Genomic DNA, 14,689 nt, shown 5'->3' on the forward strand with positions numbered 1-14,689 from the left:
ACCTAGAACATCAACTTGTGGCCTACCGCTGAAGCCAATCAACGGGATTTCATCCACACGTGTACTTGCAGTCAAACAACGACACATCCACCGCATCACAACCTGCCAGCGACTGCTACATAACCGAAGAACAAGATCATTTCAGATATTTTGCTGCGAGCGACTGAGGCTGTGTTCTTGTAACGATTGCCTAATTGTGCTTCCCTTTTTTGATCAGTTGTGCTGCTTTGACCTAGAACATCAACTTGTGGCCTACCGCTGAAGCCAATCAACGGGATTTCATCCACACGTGTACTTGCAGTCAAACAACGACACATCCACCGCATCACAACCTGCCAGCGACTGCTACATAACCGAAGAACAAGATCATTTCAGATATTTTGCTGCGAGCGACTGAGGCTGTGTTCTTGTAACGATTGCCTAATTGTGCTTCCCTTTTTTGATCAGTTGTGCTGCTTTGACCTAGAACATCAACTTGTGGCCTACCGCTGAAGCCAATCAACGGGATTTCATCCACACGTGTACTTGCAGTCAAACAACGACACATCCACCGCATCACAACCTGCCAGCGACTGCTACATAACCGAAGAACAAGATCATTTCAGATATTTTGCTGCGAGCGACTGAGGCTGTGTTCTTGTAACGATTGCCTAATTGTGCTTCCCTTTTTTGATCAGTTGTGCTGCTTTGACCTAGAACATCAACTTGTGGCCTACCGCTGAAGCCAATCAACGGGATTTCATCCACACGTGTACTTGCAGTCAAACAACGACACATCCACCGCATCACAACCTGCCAGCGACTGCTACATAACCGAAGAACAAGATCATTTCAGATATTTTGCTGCGAGCGACTGAGGCTGTGTTCTTGTAACGATTGCCTAATTGTGCTTCCCTTTTTTGATCAGTTGTGCTGCTTTGACCTAGAACATCAACTTGTGGCCTACCGCTGAAGCCAATCAACGGGATTTCATCCACACGTGTACTTGCAGTCAAACAACGACACATCCACCGCATCACAACCTGCCAGCGACTGCTACATAACCGAAGAACAAGATCATTTCAGATATTTTGCTGCGAGCGACTGAGGCTGTGTTCTTGTAACGATTGCCTAATTGTGCTTCCCTTTTTTTATGAGGTACGTTGCCATCTCTTGCTTACATTGCTAAAACTTCCGTGCTCGCTCGCAGCTTTGTAGATTATGCCATTGCTCTGACCTGAACCGTTTACTTATGTCAAAGACAAGATCGGGAGGCGGCAGTGGCTCTGGTACTGGAAGAGATCATGTAAAGCATGGCCTACATGAACACTGTTTTTGAAGAAATGTCATCTCGTCACGATAAGTTGCTCAAATTAAACGATGAAGTCGGCGCGGAGAACACGAAATTAAAGGTGTATAATGATCAGCTGATGGCTCGGGTAAACGACTTGCAGCAGTATTCTCGTGCAAATAATTTGGAGATAGGAGGTATTGCTGTCCAACAAAATGAAGACTGCTCTAAACTAGTGCGAGATATAGGTGTAAAAATTATGCACCACTTGTATAACCAAGACATTGACATGACCCACAGGGTACCAACATCAAGCAAAGCGTATCATCCACCTAGTATCATTGTCGGCTTCGTATCTAGAACTGTGAAACAGAGCTTCCAACAAAAAGCAAGGAAATCTCGGACAACCCTCCACGATCTCTGATTGAACAACTGCTCTAATATGTCCATATATTTCAATGGTCATTTATCGCCAGAGAATCGAAAATTATTCGCGGAAGCACTGGAGCTCGAAGAGAGCAATGAATGGCAATTTTTGTGGACGGACTAAGGCAACATGAAAGTTCGTAAGAGCTTAAACAGTCCAGTGATAGAAATTAGATCGTTCGCTGATCTTAGTCTCATAGTAGTCGCATTTATACGTTCCTATCCCGATGTCAACAGAATTAACTGATGTCTTACCAAAAAAAACTTCAACGCTTTAGTCGGTGAATCCAGCTCACTACCTCTATTTCATTGAAATATCAGAAGCCTTAAATCGCACATCTATGATCTGCGTGATTTATTGTCAATCGCGAATCACAACTTTTCGTTCATTGGTCTTCCTGAAAGTTGGCTGGGTGCTGACTCCAACTGGTGTTGAATCTTACGACTTGTGTGATTATTCCATGGATTCTTGTAACAAATCAAGCTCAAATCATGGTGGAGTCACATCTGTGTGAGTCTTTGTTCGTAGAAGTACCGTTTAACTCACGGCTCAAGTCCTATTTGTCATACCCCATGCGTTCCATTGTATTAGGAGTTGCCAATCGTTCTCCCTCTGGTGATATCAGTGAATTTTAATCCGACAAGGATGCACTGTTGTTAAGGTTATGCTAAGTGAGAATGAATATTCTCATCATGGGCGATATTAATATTAGCACTTTTGAAAATATGTCTAGTGCTGTAAATACGTACACAGATATACTTGCATCTTATGGTCTCTCACAATGGCTAACAACACCTAGCCCCTCATGCAATACAACTGACACTCTCATTGATCATAATATAACAAATTTCCATAAGATGTGGGGAACACTGTGTTCGGACCTTAGCGATCACTATCCCATCTTTGCTGTTGCGGATGAGGAATGTTCAACCGCAACCCATAATGTTCATACTGTATGTAACCGCGATAAATTAGACTCCCTTTTTGCGCCAGCACCCTGAGATAGCATATTGTATAAAGAATTAGTAGACGACAAGGTCAACGTGTTTCTAAAGATTATTCAAAATGCAAAGGAAGCGTGCTCGCTTCCAAGGTATGCGACGAATCGTTCTTTCAGTAAAAATGCGTGGGTAACCACTGCATTGATGAAATCAGTAAAACACAAAAACAACCTTTACAGAAAAGTGCACTCAGACAGAGACAACAATTCCTAGATGATATAAAAAGTATCGAAATGTGCTGTCTTATCTTCTTGAAGTAGCAAAACGAGAATACTTCCATAAAGCGCTTTCCCAGGCTGCAGGAGGCACCAGGGAAACGTGGAAGATCATCAACGAGGCGGTAAACAAGAAACCGAGGAGTAATAACATTCATGGCATGACCCAAACTGATGGTAGAATCACATACAACGCGCAGTCCATCTGAACAAACGAATGAACAAACATTATCTGCCAAGGTGACGTATCACAAGCAACAGAACCCGTCCCCAATGAAGCCGGTAATTCACAATCAAACATCTTCTTTTCTCACGCCCACTGACCCAGGCGAAGGAACGACTGTAGTGAAAAACTTGAAAAACACAAAGTCAACCGGTTTGTATGGTATAACTGTGCAATTATTAAAAAGTACATTATTGTTATTAAAGTACAGTAAAGTAATTATTAAAGTACATCTTATATTACATTGCACCTATCATAAACGCATCATTTAGTACTGGAATTTTTCCACCGGCTCTAAAAACCTCCAAGATCATTTCAGCATATAAAAAAAGGGACACTCAATCTCCAGACAACTAAAGTGCCATAGCATTATTGCCTGTTCTATCCAAGGTTTTTGAGAAAATCCCAGTATACAAGTTAGAGCATCTTTTTCATTGCTAACCCTCTCCTGACACCAGCGCAAGACGGCTTTGTCAAAGGAAAATCAACTCAATCAGCCTTACTTGAAACAACAGAATACGTTAAGCAAAACATTGAACGGAAATTAATCACAATGGGTGTTTTCATTGACCCCACAAAGGCCTTTGATCTCATCAACCATAAGCTGCTACTAGGCAGGTTATTAAAATAAGGAACAAAAGTATTACCACTAGAACTAATCAGAAGCTATCTTGCGAATAGGTGTCAGTATGTCTCTCTCGAGCGGTTTACCTGTAATTCTCTAAGTAACACATTGGGAGTTCCACAAGTATCAATATTAGGCCCTTCCTTCTTTTTAGTCTATATCAATGATTTGCCTACTCAACTTACGTGTAAAACTATCTTGCACGCAGATGATACCGCTTTATTCCTTTCTGGATCCACTATTAAGGAGGTACACCATGTTGCAAATAACGTCATGCATCAAATGTCGTCACGGTTGACACAAAATAAGTTAATAGCGTAAAACAGCATACATAATATTTCAACCAAAGAAGAAAAAGCTGGGCTCTGATAATGTCAGCTTATATTTTTTTGACAGAATCGTAACGCAGGCTAATCACACAACGTTTCTCGGCTTCATAATCGATCAGCACCTCTCCTGGTGGCATTACCATGTTGACTATCTATGCAAAACCAGTTATCGCGTTATCGGCACACTATACAGGCTACGAGATATATTACCAATCGAATCACTCTTGATCATCTGCAACTCATTCATTCAGTCCGGCCTCCATTACTGCAGCATCTTATACGACAATACATACAAAACATACTTGCACCCACTCCAGATGACACGGAACACCGCCAGTCACACCATGCTTCGCTTGAAAAAGGGCGAAATCATTAGATCTTCATATCCACTAATGAACATTTTACCACTGAACATATCAGTACTGTCTCAGTCAATATTGTTAACACAAAAAATACTTAACAGGAAACTAACAATACCGCACGTTGAATTATATTTTAAGCATAACATGGCCTACACACGGGCCTCATTCACTGCAACATCATTTATCACTTGAAACATCCAGAACGAATTATGGCGATTTTACGTTCACTAACTATGCTGTTAGACATGAAACTCATTACCATTACATATTAGAAGCCTCATAAACTTTCCAGCCTTTCAGGCTGCCGTACTATGTTCCTTCAACCTATTTACTTTATACTCTTGCACAGTCTTAAAAACTCTTATTTGGTTGCTAGCTGTTCAAATTGTGTTAATAATAGGAAGTCCTGAAACTAGTTTTTAACTATAGCACCTCCATCTGTATATTATATGTGTGCATATTATTTTGTCAACAATAAACTTTATGGATTGACTGATTTTTATATCGGTTCGATTACCTGGCTGAGAGGCTATAAACCGGTTCGGCACTGTTTCGAGGTTCTAATATCCTACAAAAGTACAGGATGCCACTCAAGTGATACAATATCTCTGATTTACGTTTTTTATGCATTTATTTCAGTTTTTCGACCAGCAGGACCCCCTTTCATCCATGCCACGAACAAAGTGCCGCCGATCTAGGCAGGCAGACCGCTCGGATCCCCCTACCACCACCACACGTCAACCCTTACGGGTAACCACAGTTTTAAGATCGGTTCGGGTCGAGTTCAGCTCTAAGATGGCGCTAGTAATTGCTGTTCGCTTCCGGTTCAGCTCCAGCTAAATATTTCGGTTAATTCAGGTTTCGATTCGGTTCGAAGCTCTGCCCACAAATACAGAAAGCGACAACAATCCAAAAACCACCTGCACACACAGAAAGCTTACACAAGCTGTGGCGCGGAAGGCCGAGTCTCTACAGGCACCGAATCAAAGACAACCTACATCCACATCCCCAACGGAGCACACGCACATCACGCAGCAACACCGTTGACTACCTATGCACCAGCCTACCATGCAATTAACTTTCGACGAATGCGAAAAATAATGGAGAAACGCAGACAAAACCTATATCGTCTACGAACCTACACCCACCACCTGGGAACACAACACAGCGCCTAAAGGACTCACCCCCAAAACAGTTCCTGCATTAGACACGCCGTCTTCCACGAGGGACGTTAAATACGGGGTGCCGTGTGATGAGCTTTCATCGCAAGTTAAAGAACCCTCAGGTGGGCAAAAGCAATACACAGACCGACCGCTGTGGCGTCGCTCATGATCTCGGTTGTCTCGCGACGTAAACACCCAATTATATTATATATATAAACACACGTCGTACGTTTCTACACTCTGAGAAAAAAAGGAGTTGAAAGGGAGTGGAAGCCAAAGTTACACCCCCTGCACGTTCTTGGCTCGCTTTCAAGTCGCCGCGCCGCTGCATTTTTTCTGTTTACATTAATTTCTTTATTATTTACTCCCGTTACTTAAGTATTGCTCCCCACGGGAGTATTTTGTTCATGGTAAATTCAAGTAACCACTTACTGTAGTACTATAGAAAGCAGAAGCCCAAGTCAGCCGTGCCTTCCAAATGTTCTAAAGAACCCTACAAAGCATTGTAGTAGTAGCGCGGAATGTTTTCATTTGTTTCGAGTTGCCTTCTGAAACGAAGTATTATAGGTATGAGCGGGAACACCACTGAAAAGTTTCATTGAGAGACTACTATACTAGTCAATATACATTTCCACACTGATGTTTTTTACCGTTGCTTACACCCGATATAATAAAGGTATTCCACGTACCATCCCCTTGAATGTTTCAGTCAATTGTTGCGCTTAAGTATTAAAAAATCATTATTTTTCAATTTTTTTCAGGTGTAATACTAGTGAAAGGCGTTATTAACTCCCCAATGGAAAAATCTAACCCTACCAAGGGGTTTACTTCACACCCGTATGCAGGGTGTATGAGGAGACGGGTATGGGTGTAAATTAAACACCTCGCCCCTGGGCGTCTATTTTACTCCATGGGCCCTACACTCTTAGCCCGGTTACTTCTAGTAAAGGTAAAAAAGTTGCAATATCGTTACCTGTACACTAGATGGGTACAGCGTTACCTCTGCCGCGGTTACCTTTCTAAAAGTAACCAGATTCACCGTGCATTTAGAAGTAACACCGTTCCCGGGGCTCCGGGGCTGCACATGCCCCTTCCTCGCGTCCGTGCATGCATGCAGCAAATTGCATGCAGGCACACACGAAACACGACACGGGTGACATACCAAAATACAATGACCATGGGCTTTCCTGGGCACGTATTTTATTGTGAATATCAGGAAAACACAACCCAGCATTGGCAACGTAAGATAACGAAGATATCGTTTCTGGCATATCAAAGAGTGATATTAAACGGTAGGAACAACTTATTTGTTTACACATGGTAAACAAGACTTTCGTGCACGAGACTGCACTTCTTCAGGTTACAAAAATATAAACATGGTACAGGCACATATATACAGTTGAAGGGGGAGTTCTGGCATGAGAGGGTAACAGGTTGATGGAAAGGATGCAAACACAGATAAAAATCAAAAGAACATAAATACAAAAGCAGGGGTATCAGAAGCGAAACATAACGCGAGCCCAAGGGCTTATACACGGGAAACGAGAACACTTGTTGGTGACGTTCCAGGAATTAAGGATAAAAAAAGGGGGGGGGGAGTTGTGGCGACGGAATGAGGACACAGGTGCGGAGTACAAAGGTGACCAGTGGACCGTGAGAAAGTGAAGACGGAGGTGGTCTCAGGAGAGAGACAAACGAAGAAAATGTGGAAATTGGAGAGTTGTGTGTGTGTGTGTTTACATTATCTTTTTTTTTTTAAATTATATTTAGGGGTTCAATAATTGTAGTGGGCCTGGGTGGATGTTCAAACCATGAGGCTTCAGAGACTGGAGTTTTGCAATTAAAAAGGATTCGCGATTTTTGCGCTTCATGTCACTGTTATAACCCGATTCAAGGATAACGATTTTGAGGTCTGTACCTAAAGCGTGTCCAGGAAGGTTAAAATGTATAGAAACGGGTGTAGGATGGTTATTACCAATATCGGATTTATGGCCGTAAAACCTTTCCCTCATGGTGTTCGAGGTTTCTCCAATATACTGAATACAACATTTAGTGCACATAATGAGGTAACATACGTTAAAAGAGTTGCAGTGCAATCCCTGTCGGATTTCGAAAATAAAAGAGTTTGAGGTGCTCGAGATAAATGTACATGGGCTAATGAAATGACATGTTTGGCAGCGTTTGTTACCACAAGGGGAACACCCAGGATTTGGTCGGGATAGACGGGATGAAACTAGTAGGTTACGAATGTTACGTGATCGACGGAATGTGATATTGGGGGGATCAGGAAAAATTATTTTAAGTTTTTCGTCGCTGTGGAAGTATGTTGAGATGGCGGGTGAAGATGGACCCTGCGCCACTCAGTGCTTTGTTATAGGCGGTAACGAAGGATAAGGGGTTTTGTTGCTGCCGCGGTTCTGCCGCGGTGTGAAAGTAATTTTTCCCGATCTAGAGATTTGCACGCGGAGAGAGCATTGCTTATAAGGTTGGGAGGGTAGTTTCGTTTTCTAAAATCGTTGGACATTTCTTCAGCGCATGCCTCAAAATCTTCTGGGTTAGAGCATATGCGTTTTAGACGTGTGAGTTGACCAAAGGGGATGTTCCTCTTTCTGAGTATTAGGATGGTAGCTGTTAAAATGAAGGTACTGGCGTTTGTCAGTGGGTTTCTTGTATAGATTCGTGACCAGCTTACCAGACTGTATAGAGACAGTCACGTCTAGAAAATTCACTGATGCGTGGGAAAGATTACACGTGAACTTGATGGCCTGATGTACGGAGTTAAAATGCTCGAAAAACGCAATTAAGGATGGTTCATCACCCAACCACACGATGAAAATGTCGTCAATGTACCTTAAGAAGACTAAAGGTTTGATCTGGAAGAGTCTTTTCTTCGAATTGCCCCATGAAAAGATTCGCATAGTTGGGAGACACGCGTGACCCCATTGCTGCACCTTGAATTTGGACAAAATGTTTTTCGTTAAATATAAAGTTGTTGTACATGAGCACAAGCTCAAGGAGCGAGAGGACAGCTGATGTCTGGAGAACTTGAGACGGGAAAGATTCAAGGAAACTTTCACCGCATCGAGACCCTCATCGTGTGGTATGCCTGTATGGGATGACGGCGAAATAAATCATGTAAAAATAAAACGTTCAAAAATAAATCTCTTAAATATCAAGTTTGCAAAATAAACTCTTCAATATAAATCATGAGAAAATCCACGCTGTCGAAATAAACTCCGAAAAATAAACTTTGAAGAATAAACGCTTCGAAATAAATCTTTTAACATCCATGGTCCCTGATTGGTGGACAGCCGACGGCTCTTCGCCCGCCGCGGAAAATAGTACCCTCCTCGAGCTTGGGGCTAGCCAGGGCTATAACTGTGAACGAGGATTTCGGTACACCGGAAGTAGGTTGTCTGTCTGTATGTGATCCGTGACAAGTTTTGCCGACTTAGTAAGGGGGCGGGGGCTGATATCATTCGGAATGACGGATGCCCGGGAGCGTATTATTCGGTGAAGTTCTCTTTTAGCAGTGCAAGTAACGCGCGACGTCGGTGTAATATAGTCTAATATAGAGCCGACTATCAGGAGAGTTTGGCCATTCTTTGGTATGTTTTTTGATTTTGCGTTTCTCTTTTTCGTGTGCGTGCGCGCTTTCTTGGCCTTTCCTTTACCAGTGCGAATGCAATTGAAACGTAATAAAATTACATTACAATTACTACGAAAAAGTAATGACATTACAAAGTCATTACTTTACCATTATTGGCATACATGATCCCGAGTTTGTGGAAGGCACAAGGGACACACAAGTTGACGAAACTTGCCTTCCCCGAAATTCGAGGAAAAAAATGTATGCTTACAATGGTATCAACAGTTAACTTGTACTCTTCTATTTGTCTCTTCTACATGTCATGCTAGTGTGCCACGTGTGACGTATCGTTCCACAATGCAGAGACGAATGAGACACAATGTATCACGGCAACAGGAAGATTGTCAGGAGGATGGGGCCCGCAAACAATGATTCTCCAGGGCTACAAACCGTTGACCTAACAACGTTTGTTTGTGAGTGCCCTGCCTAAGGCAACTGGCTCGTAGAAGGGAATTGACGTTCCACGTGCCGATTGAGTGCGTCACCGTTCATAGTGCCGTTGGAATTCTTTTAAAAAGCGATAAAAACCGGGCTGTTTGGTGGTACATCTAAAAGCGATAAAACCCCGGTGCAGGGGACACAAAGAGACAACACAGACGAAGCACTGACTGACAAACAACTAGTGTGTTGTCTCTTTGTGTCCCCTGCACCGGGGTTTTATCGCTTTTGGAATTCTTTTCACTTGCCAGTCCCCCAACTCTCTTTCTGCCAAGTGCCAACACAGAACACACACTCGATTCTTTTGTAAAAAGTAATGAGTAATGTTATTAAAATTACAGCCCAAATGTAATTAAATTACATTACAAATTACCTAATGTCTAAAGTAATGCGTTACATTACAAATTACCAGAAAAAGTAATTCAGTACTGTAATTTTATTACAGTAATGCTATTACTACCCAGGTATGATCAAGTGTGTGTGTCCTGTATTCATACGCGCATCGTCGACATCACTTTTAAGCTGGATATTTCGAAATCCTAAGTTGTTATGTAATTGATAGCAATACAAACATGAGTAAGAAACATCATAATAGCATGTTTCGCCAAAAAGAACATCGTGTCGCCCATACGGCTATCACTACTCTATGATACGGAGCATTACCTTCCTAAGCCTAACCATGATTTATTTTAACAGCGTTTATTTTGAGGACGTGTATTTTTAAACGGTTTATTTCAGAAAATGGATTTCGAAGGGTGGAATTTTAAGCGTGGATTTTTTAATGTTTTATTTTAAAATATTTATTTCGGCGTACAGCCTGTTTGTATAAGGGGATGTAACATCCATAGTAGCCAAGATGACGTTGCTCAAATCGCTGTTCTGCTTACTAATCGAATCGACTTTGAGGAGAAACTCATTGGTGGCTTTTACGTAAGAGGGCAGAAGCGGAGGAACGTGTTTGATACAATGGTCTAAAAGGAGAGAAATGTTTTCGGTGGGTGTGTTTATTCCTGATATTATAGGCCTGCCGGGGTTATTTTTCTTGTGTACCTTAATCAGTAGGTAAAATGAACCTGGAGTAGCATTTTTGGGTCTAATGAACTCCGCAATGTTACGTGGAATAGAGTCGTTAGTGATTAGCGCGCTGATCTTTTGGTTAATTGTGCGACAAAATAGTGAGGTGGGGTCAGAGTCAAGACAGACCCCACCTCACGCATATGCTCTAACCCAGAAGATTTTGAGGCATGCGCTGAAGAAATGTCCAACGATTTTAGAAAACGAAACTACCCTCCCAACCTTATAAGCAATGCTCTCTCCGCGTGCAAATCTCTAGATCGGGATAAATTACTTTCACATGAACCGCGGCAGCAACAAAACCCCTTATCCTTCGTTACCGCCTATAGCAAAGCACTGAGTGGCGCAGGGTCCATCTTCACCCGCCATCTCAACATACTTCCACAGCGACGAAAAACTTAAAATAATTTTTCCTGCTCCCCCCAATATCACATTCCGTCGATCACGTAACATTCGTAACTTACTAGTTTCATCCCGTCTATCCCGACCAAATCCTGGGTGTTCCCCTTGCGGTAACAAACGCTGCCAAACATGTCATTTCATTAGCCCATGTACATTTATCTCGAGCACCTCAAACTCTTTTATTTTCGAAATCCGACAGGGATTGCACTGCAACTCTTTTAACGTATGTTACCTCATTATGTGCACTAAATGTTGTATTCAGTATATTGGAGAAACCTCGAACACCATGAGGGAAAGGTTTTACGGCCATAAATCCGATATTGGTAATAACCATCCTACACCCGTTTCTATACATTTTAACCTTCCTGGACACGCTTTAGGTACAGACCTCAAAATCGTTATCCTTGAATCGGGTTATAACAGTGATATGAAGCGCAAAAATCGCGAATCCTTTTTAATTGCAAAACTCCAGTCTCTGAAGCCTCATGGTTTGAACATCCACGCAGGCCCACTACAATTATTGGACCCCTAAATATAATTTTAAAAAAAGATAATGATAAACACACACACAAAACTCTCCAATTTCCACATTTTCTTCGTTTGTCTCTCTCCTGAGACAACCTCCGTCTTCACTTTCTCACGGTCCACTGGTCACCTTTGTACTCCGCACCTGTGTCCTCATTCCGTCGCCATACCCCCCCCCTTTTTTTATCCTTAATTCCTCGAACGTCACCAACAAGTGTTCTCGTTTCCTGTGTATAAGCCCTTCGGCTCGCGTTATGTTTCGCTTCTGATACCCCTGCTTTTGTATTTATGTTCTTTTGATTTTTATCTGTGTTTGCATCCTTTCCATCAACCTGTTACCCTCTCATGCCAGAACTCCCCCTTCAACTGTATATATGTGCCTGTACCATGTTTATATTTTTGCAACCTGAAGAAGTGCAGTCTCGTGCACGAAAGTCTTGTTTACCATGTGTAAATAAATAAGTTGTCCCTACCGTTTAATATCACTCTTTGATTTACTCACCACCGGCAACTTGACATCGCCTATTTTTTCTGCCTTCGTATCTTGTAGTGGCATATGTGAGGCTATGTAGAATGAACACAGCTCCAAAGGGGATTTGATGTGTTCACAGAATCGCGTGAAATATTGTGTTGTAAAATTGCAGGGGCGGCATGCATGCGTACGGACCTTGTCCTCATTCTTGCTTGTTGCTGTGGGGACGGTGCCGCTTTCACCACCATAAATATCTAAAATGGAATGGGCACTCCTTATTTATCGGTCTCAGGTTGTTTGGGTACATCATTAATAGCAAAAGCAGATCTTAATTACACTTGTGCAAGCACGAGTAATGAATGCAAAAAATGTAGATACCTGATATGTTGGAAGACTCGATGTTCGGTATCGTAGCGTCGTTTGCCGGAAACGGGGGATTTTCCAATTCACGAGCTTCCATATTTGTACATGTAGCGGCAGTGATGAAACCAGCCACAGTATGGAGTTCACATGGAACTTCCTCAAGGCAAGGCGTAATGCAGCATAACTGTGAGGCCAGCGATACATGCACACACAAAAAAGAGAGTACTGAAACGTTAACTTCCAACAAACACAGATGGCAAAATATTTTGTGGATGGCAGGTCGTTATATGTAAGAAAATAAACACCATGGAAAACGTCACAGCTATGCCCTGTTTCCTCCTGTGGCTGCAAGTTCACGTTCTGAACATGTCCTTCACCACGTGAGGGAAATCAGTCGACATTAGTTTGCAGGCCCTTGAGATATTAATTACACACAGCCCACCCGCTCCTCCACTGCCTGACTCATCGGCATGGGGATTTAGGTTGCCTGGTAGATAAATTCATCTGAATGTAATTCAGTAGCAGATGTGATCCATTTCTTATTTTTTAACAGTTTACTGACTAGTCGGTGTTATTGACTGATTGATTGTCTTGACTTTCTTCATTGGTATAATTCGCGAGATGCTATCTAGTGGTCAGTTGTACTAGCAAACCACTGATAACAACCAATTTAGGCATCAATGTGGGCAACCATTCCGACCCATCAGTCGACTCATTCACCACGAAGTCAGTGAAATTTAGGAAGGCAATCAGCCAGAAAATGACTGAGTCAATTCATCAACCACCAGTAAGACGACGAAATAACCTGTTATTGACAACACGACCCTGAACAAGTCAAAATCAAGCCGTATCAAGAAGTAAAGAAAATACTAATCGCCCACACACGCACACACCTGGGCATAAAGAAACGCAATCATAAAATTACTGTAGTGGTCAATCAGTTGCCTATTCATGAGGAATTCCATATCGCGCATGGTTTCATTAGTGAGTCGACTAGGCTTTAGTTTTTTAGCAATTAGCCCATACACCAAAATCGATTAAGTCCGTCAGAAAAAAAAAAAAACGAAATGAAAAGTATAACCCTATGATAAGAGAACTAAATACAATGTACAATGTACTACCAAAAATCCAGTTTCTTTTTGTTGTAATTACTACGACACACAGACTATAGCAATTATCACTCTTCTTCAACGCTGAATGGAAACAATTTGCTCGTAGTTAAATGTCATTACACAAAACCCAATGTCAAAATGTCTCTCTAGGTACCGTATACCTTTCAGCGTATGAAAGATGCTGGGACAAGAAGGCGACACGGAGAGATACAAAGTAAAGTCGATGTAGAGAGCAAAGCTGCAAGAGAAAGCAGAATGCGCTAAGGCCGAGCGTTGACACTGCGACCAACAGCTTACATATGCGCAGACAGCACATCATGTATGACTTACCATAAGACAGGAACCAACAGCGAATCTACTTAGAACGATCATGATGAAACACGCACTTACCTATTTCACGTATCCTGTTATGTGAAACCGGGCTGTGCGCACAGTATTCATATTTTAGATGACGACTGCCGGACTCTATGTATTGTGACTATGTATTTCTTGCAGTCCTCGCACTCTTTGCATCTGCCTCTCGGCACTCCCCAGAAGTGCTTGTTTGTAAACGTCATTTGGAAGCAGTTCACAACACATCTACAACCACGACCGTGATTGAACTTGTCAGCCACAGAGGCGTCACATTTCAAAAGATGCAACCGACAAAACACGAGGACGCGATGTAGTGTCCCTTCTCGTGTGATACTGTAAAGTGTTGCCAGATGAGCGACCAAAAGTGATCAAAAGCGTCTGTGATTGTTTGCGAACGCATTACGACGTAGAAGTAACGGACTCCCACTAGAAGTAACACGTACAAGTAACCAGGAGAAGACAGGGGTTTCCCCACAGGTTACCTCTGCCCCAGCTCTTCGAAACCCAATTTGCTTCTAAAATTCGCAATTTCCTGTGTTACCTCTTCCTTTGAGCCGATGTTACATCTAAATACACGTAACAACGGTCTAAAAGTAACAATAGAAGTAACTCAGGTAAGAGTGTAGGCGTTGCTTTCACTCCTGAAAGGGAGTGATTGCTTGCAGTGTGGGTGTTTGGGCATTTT

General features: G+C 42.3%; 1 protein-coding gene across 16 annotated transcripts in view; it reads right to left on the reverse strand.

Moving 5' to 3' along the window:
* The window catches only part of LOC135373022 (uncharacterized), a 63,071-nt gene that overhangs the window by 20,997 nt on the left and 27,385 nt on the right, over positions 1 to 14,689 (reverse strand). The window contains exons 2-4 of one of the 16 annotated variants that reach the window (XM_064606323.1): positions 12,844 to 13,888; positions 12,554 to 12,691; positions 12,371 to 12,429 (exon numbers count right to left, since the gene is read on the reverse strand). The exons of 12 other annotated variants lie outside the window; for them this stretch is intronic. In XM_064606323.1, the coding sequence (XP_064462393.1) occupies positions 12,371 to 12,429; positions 12,554 to 12,691; positions 12,844 to 12,846 (200 nt within the window). In that variant the 5' untranslated portion in view covers positions 12,847 to 13,888. Of the gene's footprint in view, positions 1 to 3,946; positions 4,068 to 12,370; positions 12,430 to 12,553; positions 13,889 to 14,689 lie in introns of those variants that run through there. 3 more of the 16 variants (XM_064606322.1, XM_064606333.1, XM_064606336.1) reach the window with 3 other exon arrangements.

This window comes from Ornithodoros turicata, unplaced genomic scaffold (genome assembly GCF_037126465.1).
Source record: "Ornithodoros turicata isolate Travis unplaced genomic scaffold, ASM3712646v1 Chromosome183, whole genome shotgun sequence".
In the NCBI taxonomy this organism is placed as follows: domain Eukaryota; kingdom Metazoa; phylum Arthropoda; class Arachnida; order Ixodida; family Argasidae; genus Ornithodoros; species Ornithodoros turicata.